This window comes from Fusarium keratoplasticum, chromosome 3, assembly GCF_025433545.1.
Source record: "Fusarium keratoplasticum isolate Fu6.1 chromosome 3, whole genome shotgun sequence".
Classification (NCBI taxonomy): domain Eukaryota; kingdom Fungi; phylum Ascomycota; class Sordariomycetes; order Hypocreales; family Nectriaceae; genus Fusarium; species Fusarium keratoplasticum.
The window spans coordinates 1049312-1072604 of record NC_070531.1 but is presented as its reverse complement, the minus strand read 5'-3'; the positions used below and the strand labels follow the sequence as shown (position 1 = coordinate 1072604).

Sequence of the window (23293 nt, the reverse complement as noted above, 5' to 3'; positions counted from 1 at the left end):
ATGAGATGTGGATTTTTGTTTGATGTAACCGAGGTTTGTCGAGAAACCTCTGGACATAGACGGCAAAGAAGATATTTTGCCCATGTACACACGATTTTTGTTCACTAGACACACACTGTAATACCTTCATGATACAGACAGACAGACAAGAGGGAGAGAAGAATACCCAGACCCCACTATTCAATGAAATCATTTTCTTTCGATCAACTGCAAAGGCATCTGGGCTGTGGCTGAGACTCATGCATCAATCGTGACAGCTTCGCGGAGATGAGATAAGTCATGAGCGCGAGCCAATGTCCTTCTTGTATTCGTCCGCCCCCTCTTCTCCAGATAGTCGCGTTGTTTGTTTTGTAGTATAGTGTTTCTTGTATTGAGCGAGTAATAACTATTTGCTCCATAACCTTCTCTAAAGCATTGTAATTGTGTGATTTTTTGCTCTTGTTGCATAGCCTCTTAGTTGGCTGAGGGGATTCGCGGGAGTTTGCCTGCTTGTTGGGCTGCCATCAGTCGTTGGCCAACTGGATGTCCACCTTTGGTCAGCAGTTGGTCGACACCCTGGGCAGTAATCAGTACCATCGATGGTAGAATTGCTTTGGCGAAATAGCAAGACGAAGAAGAATCAAGATTCAGTGTCTGTCTCCCGCCAAGTCCAAGCCCATTCCCGAGATGCTATTCCGATGCCAACCCATGTAGAAAACCGAAAATACCCATTGCTGAACGAAGAAGAAGAAGGGATAAAAAAGCACGCGGATAACTCCATGTGTCATTGTCGTGTCGTTAGGCATGAGAAGTCCAGTAGAAAAAAAACCAATATCGTCGTTGATGGCATTGCATCTTGTAAGCGCATCGTTAGGAGAAGTTGTGAACCAAAGTCAGGCATCATCACGGGTAGCGCCGTATATAACCATGTTGCTGAAAGGAAAGAAGCTGATCCGAAAACGAAACGATAGCCTCGTGGATATGGTTACTGGGCTTGCTTTGCTGGGAGGGCGGAGAGTCGAAAAGAAGAACAAAGAAATACCCCTCTCACCATCCCATCACAGAAGAGCATAGCTCATTCCCGAGATGTCATTTCTTCCTCATTCAGAGCCAAACCAAGCGATGAAGAAGAGATCACAGAAAAGTGTCCTCGTAGATGCTTTGAGTCATCCCCGTGTTGTTGAGGCGAAAGGCGTCGAGTGGAAAGGGAGTATCCTCGCGGACAACGCCGATTCCCATAACCGTGTTGCCGAAGGAAAAGTGTTCGAAGCGATATGTGGCATTCTCGCAGATATCATCATGTTTTGTAACCACTACTGGGTCAAAATACATATATATCATAAGTAGCCAAGATCTTGGCAAACGATTAGGCAAATATTTAGAGAAGACTGGACAAGAGCTCTGGTCTGTCTTAGATTGTTCTGTTCTCTTTTAAGACAACTATTACCTTAAATTAGATGGAAATGTTCATAAGTATTTATTGAAGATAGTGAGCCTTACTCTAAAGTAGGACGCCAAAACGCCAACTTGGTGTACTGAATATCCACCTTCTTGTCGAACAGACACACGGCGTCAAACCCCATAGACTTGATCGTCAGGATCTCTGAAGTCAAAGACTTCGTCAGCATGACTGCTGAGTGGAAGCCAGGCAGTCGCCATCAAATGTCTCCTTTGTGTACAGGCGGATGCAGACGCCGGGCTTGGATCGGCTGGCTCGCTGCGCAGCGGAGGCCGTGGAGATGGTGTAGATCGAGGCTCGCCCTGGCGCTAAATCATAGTCAATAGAAAGGCCCTAGACTCTCAATCATATATCTTACCTAGGGTACGAAGATATGCTCGTCTCCCTGGAACTCATAACGGCTTGAAAACCGTTCATCGCATTCAGGGTTGCGCGTGTGGCCCTGAATGCCTGGAAGCCTGATAGAGATTGCGACCACTAGTATATAGGTATCACACACCAGCAGGGGGAGAGAAAACGTGGGGAGAGAAGAGAATCGCAATAATTGCGATTGGCCGTGGGTTGAAGCCTGCTTGCTTCACTAGACCCGTGTCTGGGATTGGCCGTCAGCTGCGTTTCCTGTGGCTCGAAGATTGCTGACAAGGACCTACCCACGACGTAGACGATGCCATCGATCGTCACACTGGTTTCGGCAATGTTTGTCGCTACGGTGCACTCGCGAGAGCCCGACTGAGATTTGGCGAACACGCGAGACTGGTTCTCGGATGCCATAGCCGCGTACAGGGAGAATATCTCCAGGCCATGTACAGAGTTCTTTGCCTCGGAACAGAACTCCTCAACTTCATTGACCGAAGGCAGGAAGACGAGAATGTCGCCGGGACCCATGTTCTTGGGGATGTGCTTTACGGTTCGCAAAGCACACACACCATAGTGTGGGGTCGCACCCTCCAGGTAGTGCACGTCGACTGGAAAGGTACGGCCTGGCACTTCCAGCGACTTGGCACCACCGAAGAAGGTCTGGAGCTTAGCGGCATCCAGGGTTGCCGACATGATGGCAACCTTCAGGTCGCCTCGAAGCGAGATGGCGCGCTTGAGGAGGGCCATTAGAATATCTGTGGCCATGGTTCTCTCATGGGCCTCGTCGACACTGTCGCCGCTCTGTTTCCAGTGTCAGCCGTGTGCCCAACACGGGTGAATCAAACGTACCTATCTATATAGGGAGTTGGAGAGGGTGCCATCGTTCTGCACCAGGCGAGTAGCATCTCACCCGTCATATAAACAAGACGAGTCTTGTTGCTCATCTTGGAATCGAAGCGGACATGGTATCCGACTTCCTGGCCGAGGGGTACGGCCGTCTCTTCAGCGACGCGTGCTGCCACCGACGACGCGGCGAGTCCTCGTGATTGTTTATATATAACTTTCAGTCCGCTCCCCCACTCGTAGAGGACGAACTAGGGGATTTGTGTGGTCTTGCCCGATCCCGTGTGGGCAACGACAACCAGAACCTGGACATGATGAGCGCCGGATTCGATGCGGCGTATTGGCAACCGCTTAGGTGACAAAGTATCCTTCACTCACTTGTTCTTGTTCCTTTTGGTAAAGAGTCAGTAAATCTTGTGGCTTCTGGGAGACAGGCAGTTGTCGGCGTGCCTGAAGCATGGTGACATACGGCGCCTCGCCGCGCTCTCCTTCTCACATCGGATGCCCCTTGCGAATCTCTAAAGCCATGGCCTTGGCGAGTCTGGGTGGTTATATATATATCCACAATTAATTGGAATCTTGAACTAGGTGTCCGAACTGGGGGATCTGAGTTGTCTTGCCCGATCCTGTGGGGGGCGACAACACCCAGCCTAGACATGAATCATGATGAGCCCGGGGCCAGAGCACGAAGGTGTCCTGCTTGGGGGGAGGTGTGTATCACTCACCTGTTCCTCCTGGTAGAGAGTGAGGAAATCCTGCCGCTTCTGAGAAAGGGGCAATTCTCGGCGTCGTGAACACCGCGCCTAGCGGCGCTCTTCCTCACGCATCGCATGTATAGTGCAAATCCACAATGCCGAGGCCTCGGCGGCTGTCGTCTGGTTGCGTTGGAGTGACTCCATGGCGTGATCGTAGTGGGTGTGTGGTCATGAGTGTGGTGGTGGTGGTGGTTGCCGTTGCCGGTGTCGTCCGTGTCGTCGTCGTTGTCCTGGATTATTTAGGGTCTGGCTGCCCCTGCCCCGCCGGTGCAAGAACTACAAAAGGCTCCCCCACAACCTGCGGCCGGCTCTCATGGAGCAAAACAAACGGGATGACTGGTAGCGCCGTCGTCGATATGAACGAAATGGAGTCGCGAATCGTGGACACCAGTCAAGAGCTGGCTCGCGCCTAGCGTCATTGAACTGGTTGAAAGTGCCGTCGCCGGTAAACAAAAAGTATTGTGTCCGTGATGTCAAAAGAGAGACCCACGCCTGGAAACGGGTTGACAATGATCAGGGATCTTCTGTTTGATTCATGGATACCATGAGCTCCCGAATGGACTGGCCAAATTTCGAAAGGCTGCATGAAAATTGCGCGGGCTTGCCTTCCATAATCTCGCTATCGATCGGGGGCATGGCGAGCTCTCGGTCTTGCACTCGGGTGTCTCTGTTCCATCTGAAGATCGCAACATCATCGATCAACAGGGGCGGCCCCTTTGTCGATCTGAGTTGGGGAGGGAGGTCTTGTGGAATAATATTCCCGAGCGTCTCAATACTCCATCAATACCCTTGACGAGATGGGCGTTGCTGCGTTTTGGAGGAGGCAGGGAGGCGTGTGCCTCTGACAGTACTTCGAAACTGGGAGGCCCTTGCCGGCATCTTCTTTCGCACGTCTAAAGCACATGTTGCGACCGCGGCTGTTTCCGGTAGTCTCGGAGAAAAGGTGCAGCGGAATGTTGTAGCTGTGCAGCGTCCTGCCTCTCGGTGATTGTCATCTTCTTCCTGGATGGTCGCCCATTGGCCCGGATGTCAGGGATAGACATCTGCCAGCTCAGGTACCCGATACAGTCTCTTGTGCTCCGCCGGATGGCCATCACAGCCTGGATGCACAGTGTTAGGGCATGGAATACACCTGAAAAGCATTGGGACTCTCCAAACTTGGCATCGATCCAGTCCGCGTAGCCATCGAATCCATTCCTGTGGAATGCCTGTGACCATTCCAGGAAGAACCTGTCAGTGATGAGGTATAACCCTGCTGGGTCTTCCTCGTACGTCTCCTTCAGTGTTCGTATAACACGGTCTTCCTCCCAAGCTGGAGACCACCGTGGTAATGGGTGTGAGGTTATACCCGATGGTGTGGCCGATGTTGTGGCAGATGCCGCTGCCGTTCCTGCTGCCGACGCCGAAGTCCCCGCGTCGTTGGCAGAAACTCGCCGTCTCCTTATCAAGGGACCTGCATGGTCCCTGGTTGGTGAAGAGTGGGATCGCGCCCGCTTCTTGCCACTCTTGAGTCTACCCAAGAGTCTATCAGCGGAAGGAAGCTCATCATCGCTCGATGTGTCACTTGGTGGATGAAAATCATCCTCGGGGTCGTTACTCCGGACAACTGGGGGCGTGTGCGCTACCCAAGGACTGACGAGTCTTGTAGGAGGCGGAGAAACTTCATCATCAGAATCTTCAATGGGGGCTTTGCCCTTTCCCTTATCAATGGGAGCAGAAGGGGGGGTTCCGCTCGGCGGGAGAGGCCCATAGTTGTGCCTGGGAGGTCGCCCTCAATAGTCGTGGAAGTCGCTGCGGTGGTTGAAGGGACAATATCCTCTTCCTACAGTCCATCCTGATCAGGGAGGCCGCCCTGTGTGGCGGTTGGTATATCTTCATCCACAGGGAAGGTGTCTTCTGGAGGGGGGAGATCGCCGGCTTATGTATGGGATGTTGCCGGATGTGTTTATGTTTGGGAGACTGTCGACTTTGGCTTTGTTTGGATAGCCGTTGGCTGTGATTGTGTTTGGCTTTCGTCATCGTCAAGGGGACAATCTCTTGCTCCTGCTGGATGTCCCGGGGAGGATTTGAGGTTGGTCGTGGTGGCGGGCTCAGTAACTGCCTATTAGTAACGATTTTTGCGTTGCTGGAAAGAGGAAGGTGCTCTCCGCGGTCGCAAAGGAGATGACTGGCTCTTGAGGGAAGGTGCGCTCCGGGAGTGGATCTAAACTTCCTCCTCTTGACCCCAACAAACTCAGCTGCGTTTGACACGCGACATCCTGTCGTTCAAACACTTCGGGTTTTCTACCGTTGGCCTATTAGACTTCATCGACCGACCTCATAGTAAGGTCTACTACCATGGCCTTGAAGAGCTGTTCCACATGTGCGCTCCTTCCCTGTCCCTCCGCATGGATATAAATACTGACTGCCACAGGGGCTACATCGATGAGACATCCACCATTACTGACAAGGGCCGCCAAGACGTGCGGCTTCCTGCTGACCCCGTGTGGTTTAATGCCATGATTGAGGGGAGAAAGCTTGGCTGTCTTGCCGAGATTGTCAGCCTTGCTGCCCTCGCCACCGCCCAGTCTCAGCACCCAATTCACTTGCGCCCTCACGGGTTCAGAGCCGTGGCTGATGAGGCCCGCAATATCTTTGCATGCCCCGTTTCAGACCACATTGCGGAGCTCGGCGCCCTTCACGCCTTCTGCGAGGCAAAGAAGTCTGCGGATGTGGACTTGTGGTGTCGAAACCGCTTCCTCAACCGTCGTGTCCTCGAGAACGCACTTCGCCTCCGTGACAACCTGGTGACCGTTGCCTAAAAGCTCTTGGGTCCCATTACGGGCATGGACTTTGGCGATGAGAGTTACTGGACAAACATCTGCAAGGCACTGGCTCGCAGCCTGTTTCTCAATGCTGCCATCCGCGACCAAGGTGCCAAGGCCGCGAAGGGAACGGGCTCGATTGTGGAAAACGAAGATGATCTGTACCGCACAGTGCACCGCAACCACCACGCGGCATTGGAACTCGGGAGCTCGATGGTTGGCATCAAGCACGAGTGGGTGGTTTTCAGCAAGTTTGCGCACACAGGGTCAAAGCAGTATCTGCAGACCGTCACAGCCATTAAGCCAGAATGGATTGTTGTGAGTTCAAGTTGTTACACCCCATCTTCCGCTTTTATCCTAACACATGGCAGGACCTTCCTTACTTCCAGGACGACAAGCTGGCACGAAAGCGCAACGGCGTTCTTCGACAGCCATACGTCAAGGAACCCCTCGACCAGGCCCGGGAGAAGGCAGCTTCCGCAACCTAGAGCATGTTTATCACGACTGTGATCGATGAGAGCCATCCACTTCGCTGACCGACCACCAGCCGACTTCTGTTTGTTGGGAATGGACGTTTGGCACACCAAACTGGCATTTTGGCGTCCTCTGGTCTGTATGTTATCATGAAGGCTGTAGGGAATAAGAGAGACCTCAACAAAGAATTAGAAGAGATCATATCCTGCCTTAGCTAATTTCCTCATAATCTAGGGCCACTATGGTCTAAAAAGACACAGAGTCTACTGACGAGGGCGTGTTCAGAATATGTCACTGGCTACTATAAGGCGGCATGCTAAATATCCACCCCCCTTTTGCTTACACGGTCAACCTAAACGATGTTCGGCATGAGTTGCTATTTTGTTGTCGTGGCTACACCCCGATTCACTTTCACCTTTCTGCTTGTTGCAAGCCAACTTCAATTCCCGGTCCCACTCCCATCTGGATGTGGGCTGGCATCTTGCTATACTGACCACGGACTGACTCATTTTTACAGGGAGAGCTGGCGTTTTGGTCCACCTGCCACAGACTGATTTGATCCTTTCTCCCATCCAACTTCGGTGAGAGCCATCCCTTCGGCAGCCTTACGTCAAGAAATCTCTTAAAAGGCTCGAGAGATGGCAGATTCTGCACCTTCAAGCATGTTCATCACGATAGTGATTGGCGGGAGCCATCATTTTCGTTGACAGAACACCCGCTCGTTACCCTTCCTTCTTTCTTCGAGCCGCTTTCGGTAACGTGCAGCGTGGGCTATTGTTCTGTTGCTGCGGTCGCATCCCCATTCGCCTTCACCCTCCTGCTCGTTGCAAGCCAACTTCATTTTGTCCAGCGGACTGCCTTAACATTTTCTCATTAACCTCGGCAAGAGTTGATTCTCAATTGCACGGATATGTTGACCGGCGAGAGCCGTCACTTTGCTGCACGCTTCTGCTTTCTATGTGGGTTAGAGTTATTGTTCTTATGCCCTTCGTTCAAGATGAGAGCCGTTCCTTCGCCACACGCTTTTCCAAAACCATCATCTCGCCGTACCGACCACAGGCCGACTCTATTTTGGCCGAAAACCCCAAAGATGGCGGAATCGACCTCTCATGCCAGTAAGATGATATTTTCTGGCAGCCTCATTGTTTTATTGGATTTGACCACAGAGCCCGAGCCTCTACTGCGAACGCACTCGTATCTCATAGCTAGCTGCTTGGCGACCTGCTATCTTCTGCATCCCGTCGACCGCTGGTTAGTGAGACGACGACAAGTTCCGGGAATGGCAGATATACAACCGATCGCTGGGTACACGAAGAGATAGGAGGGGGGTTGGACACAACTGGATCAATACGAAGGAGAGAGGCTCTTGTTCTGAAACTCCAGCTCTGCCCTCGACTCTGAGCCTTCTTCTTTGACCGGGGCGCCAAGCTCTCCCCCCGACCTTGAATTGCCCGTCACTCTCTATCCCCATAACCACCTCGACACTCCCCTTGAACTCTTGCCACATCCTCTGATCGTCAACTTTCCGCTCTCGCTATGCTTGGCAAATTGTTCGCCTCTCTCACCATCCACCTCTCTCGTCAATCCAGCCACTTGCTCTTGCTCTTTATGAACACCCTCGAAGCAGCTTGGTGTTGCAACCTACCAAAGCGCATCTTAGCAACGCTCGCGGTCTCTGGGGCAACTTTGTCACCACCGCTCTGTAGGTCTACTCGCTATGAAGTGTAAGCAGCTGGATCAAAGCGTCATTGTGTGTGGTGTTGTGACTTACTCGAGCGGATTGATACCAGGGGCATTTGGGCGACATCATTGGTGGGGGGGTTCATCAGGGGGCATCCTGATCTCCTCATCTGAAGGAGGCATTTCGCTTGTCAGGATGAGGGCAGCGCGCGACCAGTGTGAGATCCAGTCGCGAGCCAGGACGAGCTTTTGGATGCCGCCAGGTATCAGGCGGTCCACAGGGTCGATGTGCGCCTCGTGTCCGGAACCATACTTGGCCCATTTCATGATACGGCGCCGCGCCACAGAAACGACCAAGTCAAGGTTGTACTTTGTGATACGCTTGAGTTCATTGCGATCGTACTTGCTGATCACACGTCTGCGAGCCTCAGCGAGGGCCAAACCACCCATGTTGACGAATTGAGGGTCGACGAACCCCGTCTGACGGTCCATGAAGAACCATCGCCAACCACCCTCCTTAAGCGTCAATTCCAGCCCATAGAAGACAGGTTGGCCAGCCATACGCGCGGGCGGCACTGGAAGGTTTGACATTGGTACGCCAGGAGGAGGCCGAATGCCAGGGTGGTTGTCGCGCAGAATGCCGACTTGAACGACTGCTTCGAAGCCAAGGGGGAAGAGCTTTGGAGGGCCGTCGGGTTTCTTGTCCGAAGTCCATCGCTTGAATATCGAGTCGAGGAAATCTTGGTAGAGCTCACGCGTGCGAGCATCGTCTGGCATCTGCTTGACCATCGACATGAAGGATGTGAGAAGGTCCATCAGATAGAACTTCTCTCCTCTTGTCAGGTCGGCGGGCTTGAATATAATGGTGTCTGGGGGCCGTGGTTCTTTGACGGCGGAGTCGTTCATCGCTGTATCAACCAGACGCTGGTGCAGCTTTCCGCAGTCGGTGGCCGACATCCCGGCGGGAAAGGAGGTTTGGTCGGACATCATGCTTCGAGGGACCTATATAGTTAGTCTTGTTTTGATGCTGTATTCTTAAGTATAAGAAGTGGAAATATATATACCAAGTTTGAGGGTGTGGTAGGGTAGTGGTAATGAGGTTGGGGCTGGCGTGGGTGAAGTTTAAGAAGAAAGAAGTTTTGGAGAAGCCTCAAGATCTTGGCGAGCTTTTGCCCTAATTCCACAAGTTTCGTAGATGTTCTGTGCTCACGCGCTTGTACTGATGTTTGGCGGGCTGGCACTGCCGGAGTCACTGACAAACAGATAAAGAGGGAGGGGGTGCAGACTAAGCTGCATCAACGGGAGAACAATGGGGGACAATAGGGAACAACAACAATGGACAAAAACGGAGAATAGCAACCGAACAGTGGAAAATAGCACCCAGAAGAGGTCTTTTGTTTGCTCTCCCCTACAAAATTCTGCTCACTTCGCCTGAGAATCTGAATCTTTGGTTTGTTCATTCCCCTCGATCTTCAACTTCCCCTCTCTCAAACCCTCACTCACCTTGTCCTCTCGTGTTCCTTCTTGATCTCGAGGCGGCATATCACCCGATCTTTAACTCCCTCCTCCTCCTCCTCACAACTTATCCTTTTCACTCCCTATCGTCAACACTGCGCATCTTGCCCTTGAGCTTCCAACCCGCCCATATCTCCAACTTGCGACTCACACCTCACTTTCCCCAATCTTGCGGCCCTTTTCCCGGGCGTGACGGAACTACGGCAAGTCTCGGTAAGCTATGAGAATCACGAAACCCCATAGATAGCTGCTGCTAACAGACAAAAAGAGAATGTCGACAACTGAGGAAGCCAAAGCCAACAAGGAGGAGTTTAGCCTCTATTAATGTATGCCGTGGTATCTAGGCGACACCGAAGTTGCCTAAACTGCATAGATGTCGGTCAAACTTCGAACTGAGCCTAGAGAAGTACAGCCAACAATCGAGTCACGAGAGAAATTCCTCGCCGAGGTGTTCATGGATGGCACACTGGCTTGCCTCACGAGATCGAGCTTCCCAAGTTCCCGGAGCCCAAGGGATTATCAGCGACCTGCGTCAAGGTTGGCGTATGGAACATGAACCTCAACGATGCGGCCAAAATCAAGGCGGCGAAAGCCCAAGCACAGGGCAAGACCCAAAAAGGGCGCGAGTCAATGCAAACAACAAGCGGGAGCGAGAGGACGACGACGACGACGAAAAGCCGACCAAGAAGCGGCAGATAGTACGAATTGCTAGCGGCAAGGCGTTCCAAACTGTTACCGTGGATGAAGACGATGGTGAGGTCAAGTGGCATTGAAAAGATGAGTGTGGCCAGGCCCCCCCAAAGAGTGTGTCACGTTCCGTCACAGCCTATCAATCAAGGACTGGAAGATACGATGCATCACAAAGTTCGACTTCCAGGAGCGTCGGCTCACCGACATCTTCAACAACGATAAGCTCATCGCGGTCGCCCAGAGACGAATTTCCCAGTGGGGAATGAGTGGCTCAAGTCTTAATTTGACCTACCAGATCGAAACATTGACGACTTAGAGCTACGCAAGCCAGAATTGATCCGGCCAAAGATCAGAGAGTCCGCTACCAACATCACAGAAGCTGTCGATGAAGTGGTCCGCGTGGCGCTCGCAAAGCAAGCCCGGTAACCATATCCGCGAGAGCATTGTTATTCCTTGGATCCTGGTCCCCACGCCCGAGCCGCGAGACCGTTTGTTCGAGATAATCTTCCGGGACTAGCACACCAGCGTAAACCACGACATCATACTCCCAGAGTTCCCGACGAAGAAGAAGCTATCGGAATCACTCAAACTCTTAGATAGCCCCTGCTAACGAAGGGAAAGGGGGTGGAGACAGACATGAGAGCCAGTGCCCCGGCTGAGGAACACATAGCTGCCACCCCCATGCTTGGCCTTCTGGGTGGCACCAAGTTTGGACAAAGCCGTCCAGCGGGGGGCAAGATCATGAAGCCCGACGACCTGACAACACAAGAGAGACCAGATGGTTGGTCTGATCAAGGCGTGGTTGGCGATCGAATATGGAATCAGTGCAAAGATAGCAGTTCCCACGCCCGAGTCGCGAGACCGCTTTTTCGATGCAGTCTTCCGAGGCTGGCACAGCGGTGTAACTCACGAAATCGCCCCCCCCCCCGAATTCCCGAAGAGGAAGAAGCTGTGGGAATCATCTGTCGAGGGTGGGACTTGGATCCAAGACCTCTTCGGAGATACCAAACAAGACGAGCCCGCAGAGTCGCCGACCAAGAAGCGGAAGCGACAAGTCGAGGACAACCAAGGGTCGCCGAAGAAGATGCGACAAGACCAGAAAGATGCACGCCGCAGTAGTGCCAAGGCGTTTCTCTCCGTCATCGTCAATGAGAAGAGTGGTGAGCCGAGGTGGCAATGGAGGGACATTTGCGGCCAGGCCGCCCCCAACGACCTCGTTAAGTTCCGCGAAGGCCTCATCTTGGAGGGCTGGAAGATCCTATGCCTGAAGAATTATGACTACCACGAGCAACGCCTGACCAAGAGTTGGTCATGGCTTCGGCCAGACAGCTGATTATCCAGTGGGCAGAGGATGGTTCAACCCCAAACGGGATACCAACCATCCACGTCAACTCATGCCCCGAACTACGAGAGCCAAAGCTTGTGGCCCACCGGATTCGAGCATACCATGAAAGATTCATTCTTGCCATGGACAAAGCAGAACTCGCTATTCCCCAGAAGCAAGCCCAGTAACAACTCTTATCCGCGAGGATATCATGAGGATATCGTAAGGGTATTATGAGGATAATGTAAGGGTATTATCAGGATATTGTGAGGATATTGTGAGAATACTATGAGGATGTTGTGAGGATATTATGAGGATACTGCTATTTTGCCAGTTCGTTCTGTCGTTCACGTTACGCCCAGCTTACATTGTGCCCGTCTCACCATGCCCCCCTTTTCCAACATCAACCCCCACCACAACCACTCTTCGTCACAGTCGGCCACGTATCAACAAAGGACAAAAGGAAACAGCAAAAAGAGCAAAAAACATACAACAGCGGGGATTCGCTGGTCGTCACCGACCCAACTACTAATCCGCCCCTCACTGGCTTATCTATGGGAGAGCGGACGGGATCCCGAGTTCTCCAGTGGGTATGGTCGTATGTGGTAGGGCGTGAGGCTCAACCAGCTCATGGTGTTTACTGGATGGCCGCAAGCAGAACAGTAGTTACGCAATCCATATACCAATTAATTAGAAAGTGCGTCTATTTGTGCCTCGTCCCAATAAATGTAGGTAAGTATTCAAGGTTGTGAACAGGTCTACTAATGTGCTAAGCCTTCTTCGCCATCCCGGTTGCCCCTTTTCGCAAGTAGACCTGAGTTCCCAGCTTCCAGACTTCATCAACTACGAGCTGCGTGATACCTTCAGTCGTTTGCTCCTCGGAGAAGATGACGAGATCAGCGTCGGCACACACGTCCAAGCTCCCCTTGCGGTCTTCGACACCGAGCATGGCTGCTGGCGTTGAAGTGACTGCCTTGAGCGCTTTGCCGACCGAGGTACCTGACCATTTGAGGAAATTATTCACACACTCGATCAGGGTGATAGAACTAGATGGGTGTGGGTTATTAGAACGTGGTAGAGAGGAGGGCATGAGGACGCTAACCTTCCAGCAATCTTGTCTGTCCCTTCCAGTAACAGCGTCGGCCCAACTTTGACGATCCTACTATCCACGTCGCCGTTAGTCCAGGGATACACGGCATCCGGGAGCCCAACCAGGTGCATGGCATCAGTAACGAGAATGAATCCCTCCGGGTGAGCATTGAAAGCGATGTTGATAGCGGTGGGATGGAGGTGAATGCCATCGGCGATGATACCGAAGTAAGGCCTCGGGAGCTTGTCGGTGACAACTCCAAGCACGCCGAAGATTCCGGGATTGCGGTGATGGAGAGGCCTCATGGCATTGAAGAGGTGCGTGATCATTGTAGCTCCAGCTGCGACGGCATCTGAAGCCTCTTCGTACGTTGCTTCGGAGTGACCGATAGAGCAGATGATGCCTCGGCTGGTCAGCTCAGGGATTAGCTGCACCATATTCCCGCGCTCTGGGGCGAGGGTGATCTTCTTTATCGGAGCGGGCTCAGCGTTTGGCTCCCCTGATCTGCCCAAGTTCTCCACGCCGTAGCAAGTTTCAATATCTTGGAAGCTGAAGGCCTCCTGGAGCACGTTGACATCGTGAATGCCATTCTTCCCGGGGTTGAGGAAAGGCCCCTCCACATGTGCACCAAGGGACTCTGCTCCGTCATGGGCAAACCGAAGGCGGCTTGGACGAAGAAAAGGTAGCACCTGGAGAACCTGTCAACACCAGCTTCGCTGCGCGCACATACGGTTTCCCACCTTTTGATAGAGAATTGGCTTTTGACTAGTCAAGGTCGGGACATATGAAGTGACACCCGTAGTGGTTAACTTCTTATTCACATCTGCGACAGCCTTAGGATACTCCGAAATGTCATCGGGCAATGTTGAGAAGTTGAAGCCGAATGCCCCATTGAGCTGGACGTCGATCAAACCAGGAGAGATTATACGGCCCCCGAGATCAATGATACGGTCGGGCAGAGTGCCAGAATCGAAAAAGGTCGCCTGGCTAGACAGAATAGTACCAGTGTGAGAGCTCACCCAAAGGTCCTCGGATACGAGATTGTCCCCACGCGTGAGGCGGCAGTTGGTGAACTTGGTGATGCCGCCCGAAGAGATCACTGAGGGCATCTTGAGTGGAACCAGGAGTAGGAACAAGTGAGGAGATAAGCGGAAGGGGCCGATGTAGCGATGACTTCTGAGTTGGTGGTTCTTCGTATTGGAGCTCGGCTCGGGTCTAAGTCAATTCAAGGGAGCAGCTTCACCACCGTGAACGTTTATGTATTCTGCTACTTGGGCCATTGAAGCTCCATGAGACCACACATATGTCTCTGTCCGGCCTATTGCATGTGCAGATAGTTTCACGCCTGTCAAAGTCGTCGGGCAGTGGGCTGATTGAACTCAATCCCCATCCAACGTTGCGTCAAGCTTGAGCCCTGTACTGCACAGATCGGAGGCGCCATTTGTTCTTCCTAGCCCTCAGTGAACGACGCCCACGGTCTTGGGTCGTCGGGATTTCCGCCTCCAAGCGGGCTTTGGTAGGTTTTCGAGAACTCCAGGACCAGGACTCGGTCGGGTTTTCCGCCGATAGCATTATCTGGCAAGCCGCGGCTGGATACCACTTTGATCCCTTAATTAAACTACGTCTTCTGAACCATGATGGCCCAAAATAACCAGGGAGCTGGATATCGCGTCGGGCCCATGGGGGCAGATGGGCAGGATGTCGACCACTTGCCCTCCACCCGATTATTCTTCTTCACAGCCCAAGGCCACTTCAGGGAACATTTCGCACCAGATCAAAGCTAAATACTCAGGCATAATATCGGGTTTCCCGGTACCCAAGACATGGCTAAACTTCTGCCGAGTGCTTGGGATAGTTCTTCTGCTCAACTGGAGAGTTCGCGCCCAAGTTCGAGAAAACATAGCTCACAGGTGTAGGGTCAGGGGAGGGCAAAGAACAGAACACTCAATTCAACTACATTAAGATGCGCCCTAAGACGCCTCTGCTACTGAATTCCAAGTCCTCAACCACAGCTCTCATCAAATTGCGATAGTTATCTCCTGGAGTGACGACCCCCATGATGGCAGGATCCATCGACTCCGAGTCGGCAGCGACGGGAACCGTACGGCCACAGACCCCGAGGAAGCCCAGGACTGCAAACAATACGGCCTCCTTGGCGCTGGGATCTATCTTCACTGGTGCATCGTCGAGCTTCAACACTCGGCTTTTGGGAAACCGTTGCTGCAGGTGCTTGAGAATGTTGGGGTTGTAAGCTCCACCGCCGCAGATGTAAATCTCGTCGATATTCCCATCCCTGCCGAGATGCGGGAGGACGTATTGCTCGTAGGCTCTTGCGATAGACTCTGCGGTGATCCGCGTAATGGTGGCGATGATGGCCTCCGGGGTCTTGCCCGCATCCTTCAACTTGCTGACCAGGGCCTTGGCTATGTCATCAGAGAAGAGTTCACGTCCCGTAGTCTTGGGAGGTTTCAGCTGGAAGTAAGGCTCGTTGGCTAAGTAGTCATTGACAACAACAGTGTCAATGTCTGCTTCGCCCTTGGCACCTAGCTCTCCATTACGGTCGTAGTGTTGTTTGCCATCAGTTAGAATGCGCATGGCAGCATCAATAAAGACATTTCCAGGGCCAGTGTCGAAGGCCATGTATGTCGACTCTAACTTCCCAGGCTGTGTCGCGCTCGATGCCGGCAGCACGGTTGCATTCCCTACACCGGGATCGTCAGCAGGGGGGTTCATCGCTCCACTATGAGGCTCTACACACCTATTCCTCCGATGTTCTGGCTAATGCGTGTGACCTTCGGGTCAGAGAGTAGAGCTGCTTCAAAGAAGCCTGCCAACGGGGCACCTTGGCGTCCGGCAGCAAGCTCAGCGACTCGAAAGCCGCTCACGACAGTCCTAGCCCTTTGTTAGCAAGTAAACAACAATGGTCTTTGCCATTCAAAAGTTCGTACTTTCCCGTTTGACGAGCAATCACAGCAGGCTCGGCCATCTGGAGTGTTGATCGATGTTCGCCCAGTGGTTGATGCCAGAGAGTCTGTCCATGACTGGCGATGATGTCAACCTCTGACAGATCAACGCCAGATTCCTTGACGGCGCGAGAAAACTCGCGACCGAGTGCGAAGTTGAGATCGCAGACCTCGGCCATGGAAGTCGCCGCGCCCTCTTGGTTGGGGCGGCATAGGCGAAGGACCTGAGACCGTAACTCAGGGGTTACGGGGACTTCGGTGTATGCCAGGACTTGCACCCTTATATCATTTGAAGCGTCTACAGAGGATATGCGACAGTGCGCAACATCGACGCCTACGGCGTTGTCAGCGTGCATCACCACCATGGCCGCTTTCTACAGTGGAACACATACCGTCGATGCTTGTGCCGCAGTTGAGCCCGAGGACGTTGAGAGCAACCATGTCGATTGTTTGGTAACGGAATATTTGACTAATCAATCGGATAATTCACAAACTGGGACTCAAAGACGTAGGGCTCAGTTTTGCAGCAGGCACCCAACCTTTTAAGGGTCTAGGTTAAGGCGATCTTCTAGTGTGTCTGTGAAGCCCAATTCTCCCGATGGTGAGTATTCCATGCAAACCTGAATATGCCAGGTCTCTCACGTTGCCACAAGGATGAGGATGGGGGTCTACTCTGGGGTCTGGGGAGGGGTTAGGTCTCCGCCGCGCAACGGCTTCTCCGCGCGTCCCCTCGCGGGGTTAAGCTGATTTTGGCGTCGGATCAAGTCCCTCAATAAGCGGAAAACCCGACAGCTGGGGGGGTTTGGTAATGAGATTGGAGACTGTATGGGATCCATGGCCGGCATACTCACCTCGTCTACACTCACAAGGTGACCGTGTTAGGCTTGTTTTTGTGTTGAGTCCCATGTGGTGCTTCACCACCTAGCTAAAGTTTGTTGCAGAGTCTCGTACAGTCTAGTCGATTGAAATGATATTGGACCCATGGGACAAAGAAAGGATTCTATTCTATGCAGTTTACTCTATATAAACATCCAGGAAAGAAAATGACAGCGAGCAGTTTCAGTGTCAGTCAGTTACATTTCCCTGCAGCGCTTGTCTTAACGACCCTGAGGCAGCCGCCAGCTTGGCCCGTCCCTCGGCTGGCGAGCAGCCTAGGGTAGCTACGAGAATACTGAGCTTGACCTGACCATCGCAATCGGCGAGGACAGCATCCAGTACCTCTTCACTCTCGATATCCAGGGCCGATGATGGAGGGACTACCATCCGGGCGACTCGGCGAGCCCGGTTCTGCAGCTTCTCGTTCGACATTTTCAAGTCGACCATCTTTCAATGTTAGACTTTGCATATGGATTTTGAATCCTGGAGCCTGCTCACCAAGTTTCCAAATGTCTTTCCTGTGCGGATTTGCGAACCGGTTGAGATCATGTTTAGAATCTGGTAAGTCATGATGAGCTGGTGGGACAAAAAGAAGACAGGAAAGACAGGGCAGAGAATACGCACCATTTTCGTCGCAGTGCCTGCTTTGAGTCGAGTGCTGCCCGTCACAACCTCGGGCCCAGTGACGCACTCAATCAGAACATCGCAGAGGGACCCGAGTGAGCTGGGCTTGACGCACGCCAGCCCGACCGTGGCAGCTCCGATGGAGCTGGCGTACTTCAAGCCACCCAGTACATAGGGAGTTCTCCCTGAAGAGGCGATCCCCACCAGAGTGTCATTCTTGCTGAGCGGCGGCGTAAGTTCTGCGAGGTCTGTTGCTCCCAACTCCTCCGAGTCTTCGGCGCCTTCGACAGCGTTTCGGATCGCGTAGTCTCCCCCAGCAATCAGACCGACGAACTGTCCAGGAGGGGCCGAGAACGTAGGGGGACTATCACAGGTAAGTTGGCGGAAAATTGAGGTAAGGGGGGAACACTACTCACATTTCTGAGGCATCAAGAACGCCTAACCTGAAGGTCAATCAATGTCAGAAGGGATCGCCAAGTGAAAGTCAGCTTAGGCTTGCTCTCTTACCTCCCACTTGTTCCTGCTCCGGTGTAGATGACTCGTCCGCCACTCAACAGACGAGGCACGATAATATCGATAGCATCGGCAATCTGTGGAAGACAGGTCTGAACTGCTTGTGCGACCGAGGCATCCTCTTCGTTGATAACGCCTAGGCAGTTAATTGTCAGTATCTTCCCGCGCTTACCGAGGGAGTCAAGCTTACGACATAGTTCTAGTGAACTCATGGAATCAATATTTGTTGTTTTCGAGTTTTTCTGCTCTGTCTGGAGCCCCGCGAGACTTTCTGCAAGCGAGACGGTGCCATTGCTAGACTTGACAGCCGCAAAGCCGTCATGATTATGGCCGTTCACCGAACCTTGGCTCTCGGGCGAGGCCTCACATACAGCTGAAGGAGACATGCTGAAAGAAGTGTGGATAAGGCCAGCTCAACACGTGGAACCAAGATATGCGTTATCAACGCCAGGTTGATGGAAGTGGAAGATATGAAATATCCAAGAAAGCTGCAAAGGACACCAAACCATCTCCAAGCGAACGAGGCCATTGCTCTGGAGCCCTGAGACTCCCGAACTAATCTGCCGCTTCCGACCCTACAGAGCTGTGGGATCCTTGTCAGACGCATGCCGAACGGGATGGATTCGTCAATATCAAAAAGGTGCTGTATCAAATGTCGGGTTATCCGCCGCCGCACTCGGGGGGCGGATGCAACCACGCCAGCTTAATCGACTCCACAATGGGATGGTCAACTGAGCTAAAGTGGACCAGAGCAGAACCCTTGAGAGCATACACGACGGCCGAAGACTCAGCCGGCTGGGCCACTGTCACTCCTGATGGTTTGTTCACTGGAGAGAAACCCCCAGCTGGTGGCAACTGGAGACCTGGAAAGAGTAAGCCTTTACCCCGAGTAATGCAAGGTTCCATCCCATGACCTCGGAACTCAGCTGTTCCCACTGTGTCTCCGCGCTAGGATTTAGTTTGCGGGGTTCAAACTGGGGGAGGGTGGTTAGGTATCTGTGCTCCAATCCGTTCCAAGATAAGGTGGTAAGCCGCAAGTTCACTCTAACTTGATAACAGGCCTTCCCCGGATGTGAGGCCGAGTTGTCACTTCCTATTAAACCCATGCAAGTCGCCAGACTGCCTGTCTGTCCTCGACGCTCTTCACTCCTCAGACAGGTCAACACTTGCGGGTACTTCTGAGTCTTTTCCAACTTTGCTCTCGGACTGTCTTTCAATTATCAATTCATCATGGGCGAAGGTCTTCGCAAGCTGCGCATCGCCGTCTGGGGCGAGGCGCCTGACACCCCTGAGGAGCGAAAGGTCAGCATACCCATCCATGGAAATGACTCTATAGCGAGCAAGGGCATTGTGGACTGATGGTCAATTATAGCTTCTGCAAAAGGTCGACTTTTTCATTCTGGTATGCGGCCCTTAGCTATGTTCGTGTGAAAACTCTTCTCATGGGTGTTATAGACGTACTGCTGTGTGGCATTCTTCTTCAATTACCTTGGTACGTCTTCCAGATCTCCCATGATCAAGGGTCTCTTGACTGACATCTTGCAGACCGCGCTGTGCTGGGAAATGCCTACGTCTCTGGAATGAAGGAAGACATCAACCTCACGGGTGACGAGTACAACCTTTTGGTCACCTGTCTTGCTGTTGGCTGTAAGATCTCCTCTGGCAGAAGTAACAAGATAATCCTCTAACAAGACAAAGACATCATCGGTCAGGTCCCTCACGGTCTTGTCATCCAGAAGGTTGCCCCTCGCATCTGGTTCCCCCTGATGACCCTCGTCTGGGCCGCCTTGACCATGGTTTGCGGCGCCTGTAACAACTTCTCCCAGCTCGCTGCCGTGCGATTCTTTCAAGGTATTGCTGAGGCTTCTACATACAGCGGCACACAGTACATCATCGGAAGTTGGTACAAGGGCCCCGAGGTCGGAAAGCGAGTTGGACTTTTCCAGGCTTCGGGCATGGTTGGTACCATGTTTGCCGGTATGTAGCTCTACTCACCAACTGTCCAGGCTATTCTAACCCACCTTACCAGGCATTTTGATGACGGCTATCTGGAAGACTATGGATGGAGTTTCAGGTTTGCCTGGCTGGCGATGGGTGAGGCTTGATCCTTACCCCTGTGTCATCTTGATTTGCTGAACGAAACCGACAGTCATTCATCATCGACGGCATTATTACCATTCCCGTGGCAATCTTCGGCTTCATGTTCTTCCCTGACCTTCCTGAAACCACTCAGGCCTTCTACCTCAAGCCCCACGAGCGTGAGCTCGCCTTGAGCCGCCTGCCACCCAAGAACCCTGAGGGTCACAAGATTGGAGTTTCCATCATCAAGAGAGTCTTGCTGACTCCCAACTTGTGAGTATTTTCCACTGGATATCTTCGAGCCTGCACTAATGTGTAATCCAGCTGGATCTTCACCATCTTTTGGATGCTTGGCGGTGCTCTTGAGGCCTACTCGACTCAGACTTGCATGGTCCTCTGGATGAAGGCTTCCGGCCTGTTCACTGTGCCGCAGAACAACACATACCCTCTTGGAATCACTGCAATTGGTATGTTACTGGTCCCATGGACTGTGGTGGACACATCTAACGCTGACCTAGGTATTGTTCTTACGCTGTGCACCTCTGTGGCAATTGACGCCACAGGAGTCCATGCACCTTATGGTTTCATCGCCTGCGGCGTTCAGATCATCACTTGCGTCGTCCTGCTCTGCTGGAATATGGTTGGCACGGCGGCCAAGATGGCAGCCTTCTGTACGCTTCCTCGACCCCTTCCTCGAACTGTTAAATTTTGTGTTGCTGACTGATGTAGACCTTGCTGGAACTGCCTACTTGATTCAGCCAGTTGTCTTCACCTGGGCCAACAAAGTTCTGGCCCGAGACGGAGATGATGCCGCACGAGCTGTGATCCTCTACGCCATGAACGGTCAGTGTATTCCTATCTAATTGTCAACATCTACTAACAATGCACAGGTGCCTCCTCCGTACTCTTCTCTTTCTGGGGCATCACACTGTATCCCGTTAAGGACGCAGCCACTGTGAGTTGTCCGTTCCCTAACCCTATAACCAAATGCTGACCAAAGAACAAAGGGTTTCCAAAAGGGTACCATCGCCATGGTGGTTGTTTCCGTCAGTCTCGCGGCATGGATTGGCGTCGTTTGGTGGCAGGACAGGAGAACCGCCCGGATGTTTTCGGAGCACCCTGTTCTAGACTCCAAGATGGAAGAAGGAATCGACGAGGTGCCTGAAAAGGAGCGTAAGGAGCTCTGAGGTGATTTGCATCAGATGCTGCACATGCCTACCTAGGTACATCCCGGCTGTTGGATGCCGTGATAACTGAGAGCAGAGCACTGGGTACACAGGCAGCATGCAACCTAGAGTGGTGTCCTAATCGGGACCTTGCTTCAATGGGACTGTGGTATCACCAATAGTCCGTTATTAGGCGATCAGACATGTATGATGTGTTTCGCATTTTATAGTGAGTGGACAACCTGTCAAGGGACCAGCTCTTGAAGATCCACGTTTTGAAATTCTCCTTCGGGAGACGGAATTACTTTTCTTTCTTACACCCCTGCATGAGATCCCTGATGGAACTCGGCTTACAGAGATATCCACGGAGTCTGGTCTTGAGACATACAAATTGGTAGGTTGAGGGCATGAGCGGTCCGAACTCTCGCGATGAAATCGCCACTTCTAGCACAGGTGTCAAGCAGGCTACAGTTTTTGCACTTTTCCGGCCTCCCTGAGTCATATCACCAACTGAGTAAAAGTATTTGGGTCAAATATAAAGTGCGGTGCCAGGGTATGTGTCATTCTATCTCATAAATCCTTAATTCTTTGTCTTTGTAATATGCACCCAAGTTGATTTCCCCTATGCACAGTCTTGTACCCTATGTTAAACTTGACGCTGAAAATATAGTTCCCTCCTTCTCACTATCACGTTCGGGCGACACGAGACCCCATACTGTCTAGGGTGGGCTCCGGTGTGACTGATCTGGATGTAGGCTGAGCAAGAACAGGACTATTAGCCCGAAGCAAGTAAGCATCGATGTTCGCTGGCTTCAGGGCGACCGGAGAGTGAACCCCATTCACCACAACGGAGCCATTGGCATGGACTCCGTTGACCCCCTTTCCTTTGCAGAGACCTCTCGGCAGGCCCTGCTCAAAGCCTTGCTGGCGGGCGATCTGTTCGATGGACTTGAAGTACTGTAAAACTGTGTTAGAGACTTGCAGATCATCCGTCGAGGGTTGGTGGCAGGCCCACTTTAACCGTCTTGACTTGCAACTCGAGTGTTGCATCCTCGTCGGCCACAATCATCGAGTGTCGGTGTAGCTGAAGACCCGACAGCGTCCACATGTGGTTCACTCCTCCCTCGATGCACTTCTGGAGGGCGACGGCCTTGCGCGCGCCAAGAGCCAACGTGACCACCTCTCGGGCGTCTAGGACGGTTTGAACACCGACCGTGAGCGCCATTCGAGGCACTTGGTTCACATCGTTGCCAAAAAAACGAGAGTTTGCAAGTATCGTATCATATGCTAGCGTCTTAACCCGGGTTCGACTTGCAAGACTGGATCCAGGTTCATTAAAGGCGATGTGACCGTCCTCACCGATGCCAGCGAGGAACAGGTCAATGCCTCCTGCTTCCTGGATAAGATCCTCGAACCTCGCACATTCGGCCTCGAGATCGGGGGCATTTCCATCGAGTATGTGCACGTTCTCAGGGCGGACGTTGACGTGAGAGAAGAAGTGAGTCCACATAAAGGAATGGTATGTTTGCGGATGGTCTCGTGGTATCCCGACGTACTCGTCCTAAGCGCCGAAGCTCAGCTACATGTGGTCGACACGTGGAAGCGAACCGTTTCTTACCATGTTGAAGGTGACCACATTCTCAAATGAAACCTGCCAAAGTCTCAATCAGCCCTAGACCCCAGACCAGATATGAGTAGCGCCATGTCTACGTACCTCGCCAGCCTTGTAGCTCGCGGCAAGAAGCCTGTAGACCTCGGTAGGGCTGCCACCGGTTGGCAAGCCCAGAACGAATGGACGTTCGGGGGTTGGATCATATTCCTTGATGCGCTGGAGGATATAGCCGGCGACATATTCGGCCGTCTCCGTGCTGGTATCGCGAACAATGAGTCTCATGATTACTATGTGGTTTGCGTTGAGGGCATCTCCAGAACGCCGGGCGGCGCGGCCGCTTTAATATCACAAAGCATTCTGAGGCAATCCTTTGGCCATCTCAACGTACGAAACAACTCACTTTGCTGGATGATTACTGGCCCTACCCGAAAGGGAACGCAAGTTCGGCTTCAGAGCTGGGAGTGTGACGATCCATCCGATGCGCTGGCGG

The 23293-nt window shown here is 52.5% G+C and overlaps 8 protein-coding genes across 8 annotated transcripts; 3 read left to right on the top strand and 5 right to left on the bottom strand.

Annotated features, from left to right (window-relative positions):
- Positions 1-6218: 6218 nt before the first annotated feature.
- NCS57_00372900 (uncharacterized protein) lies at positions 6219-6685 on the top strand (the record flags this gene model as incomplete). The annotated part of the gene is made up of 2 exons (XM_053053713.1): positions 6219-6515; positions 6569-6685. 2 exons carry the CDS (start codon positions 6219-6221, stop codon positions 6683-6685), a joined length of 414 nt encoding a protein of 137 aa, XP_052915873.1.
- A 1792-nt stretch (positions 6686-8477) lies between these two features.
- Positions 8478-9308, bottom strand: NCS57_00372800 (uncharacterized protein; the record flags this gene model as incomplete). The annotated part of the gene is made up of 1 exon (XM_053053712.1): positions 8478-9308. The coding sequence occupies one exon, from the start codon at positions 9306-9308 to the stop codon at positions 8478-8480; it is 831 nt and encodes a 276-aa protein (XP_052915872.1).
- Positions 9309-11334: 2026 nt separating this feature from the next.
- Positions 11335-11889, top strand: NCS57_00372700 (uncharacterized protein; the record flags this gene model as incomplete). The annotated part of the gene is made up of 1 exon (XM_053053711.1): positions 11335-11889. The coding sequence occupies one exon, from the start codon at positions 11335-11337 to the stop codon at positions 11887-11889; it is 555 nt and encodes a 184-aa protein (XP_052915871.1).
- A 760-nt stretch (positions 11890-12649) lies between these two features.
- On the bottom strand, positions 12650-14079 carry NCS57_00372600 (N-acetylglucosamine-6-phosphate deacetylase; the record flags this gene model as incomplete). Its single annotated transcript, XM_053053710.1, has 3 exons — positions 12650-12926; positions 12983-13659; positions 13711-14079. 3 exons carry the CDS (start codon positions 14077-14079, stop codon positions 12650-12652), a joined length of 1323 nt encoding a protein of 440 aa, XP_052915870.1.
- Positions 14080-14923: 844 nt separating this feature from the next.
- NCS57_00372500 (uncharacterized protein) lies at positions 14924-16374 on the bottom strand (the record flags this gene model as incomplete). Its single annotated transcript, XM_053053709.1, has 4 exons — positions 14924-15672; positions 15729-15862; positions 15919-16267; positions 16326-16374. The coding sequence occupies 4 exons, from the start codon at positions 16372-16374 to the stop codon at positions 14924-14926; spliced, it is 1281 nt and encodes a 426-aa protein (XP_052915869.1).
- A 624-nt stretch (positions 16375-16998) lies between these two features.
- Positions 16999-18332, bottom strand: NCS57_00372400 (SIS domain-containing protein; the record flags this gene model as incomplete). The annotated part of the gene is made up of 5 exons (XM_053053708.1): positions 16999-17256; positions 17308-17797; positions 17850-17876; positions 17941-18082; positions 18137-18332. 5 exons carry the CDS (start codon positions 18330-18332, stop codon positions 16999-17001), a joined length of 1113 nt encoding a protein of 370 aa, XP_052915868.1.
- Positions 18333-19176: 844 nt separating this feature from the next.
- On the top strand, positions 19177-21212 carry NCS57_00372300 (MFS domain-containing protein; the record flags this gene model as incomplete). Its single annotated transcript, XM_053053707.1, has 12 exons — positions 19177-19248; positions 19319-19348; positions 19402-19438; positions 19492-19593; positions 19645-19923; positions 19976-20040; positions 20096-20298; positions 20350-20492; positions 20544-20696; positions 20755-20868; positions 20916-20980; positions 21033-21212. The coding sequence occupies 12 exons, from the start codon at positions 19177-19179 to the stop codon at positions 21210-21212; spliced, it is 1443 nt and encodes a 480-aa protein (XP_052915867.1).
- Positions 21213-21878: 666 nt separating this feature from the next.
- On the bottom strand, positions 21879-23085 carry NCS57_00372200 (Glucosamine-6-phosphate isomerase; the record flags this gene model as incomplete). Its single annotated transcript, XM_053053706.1, has 4 exons — positions 21879-22148; positions 22207-22752; positions 22810-22842; positions 22906-23085. 4 exons carry the CDS (start codon positions 23083-23085, stop codon positions 21879-21881), a joined length of 1029 nt encoding a protein of 342 aa, XP_052915866.1.
- Between the last annotated feature and the right edge of the window lie 208 nt (positions 23086-23293).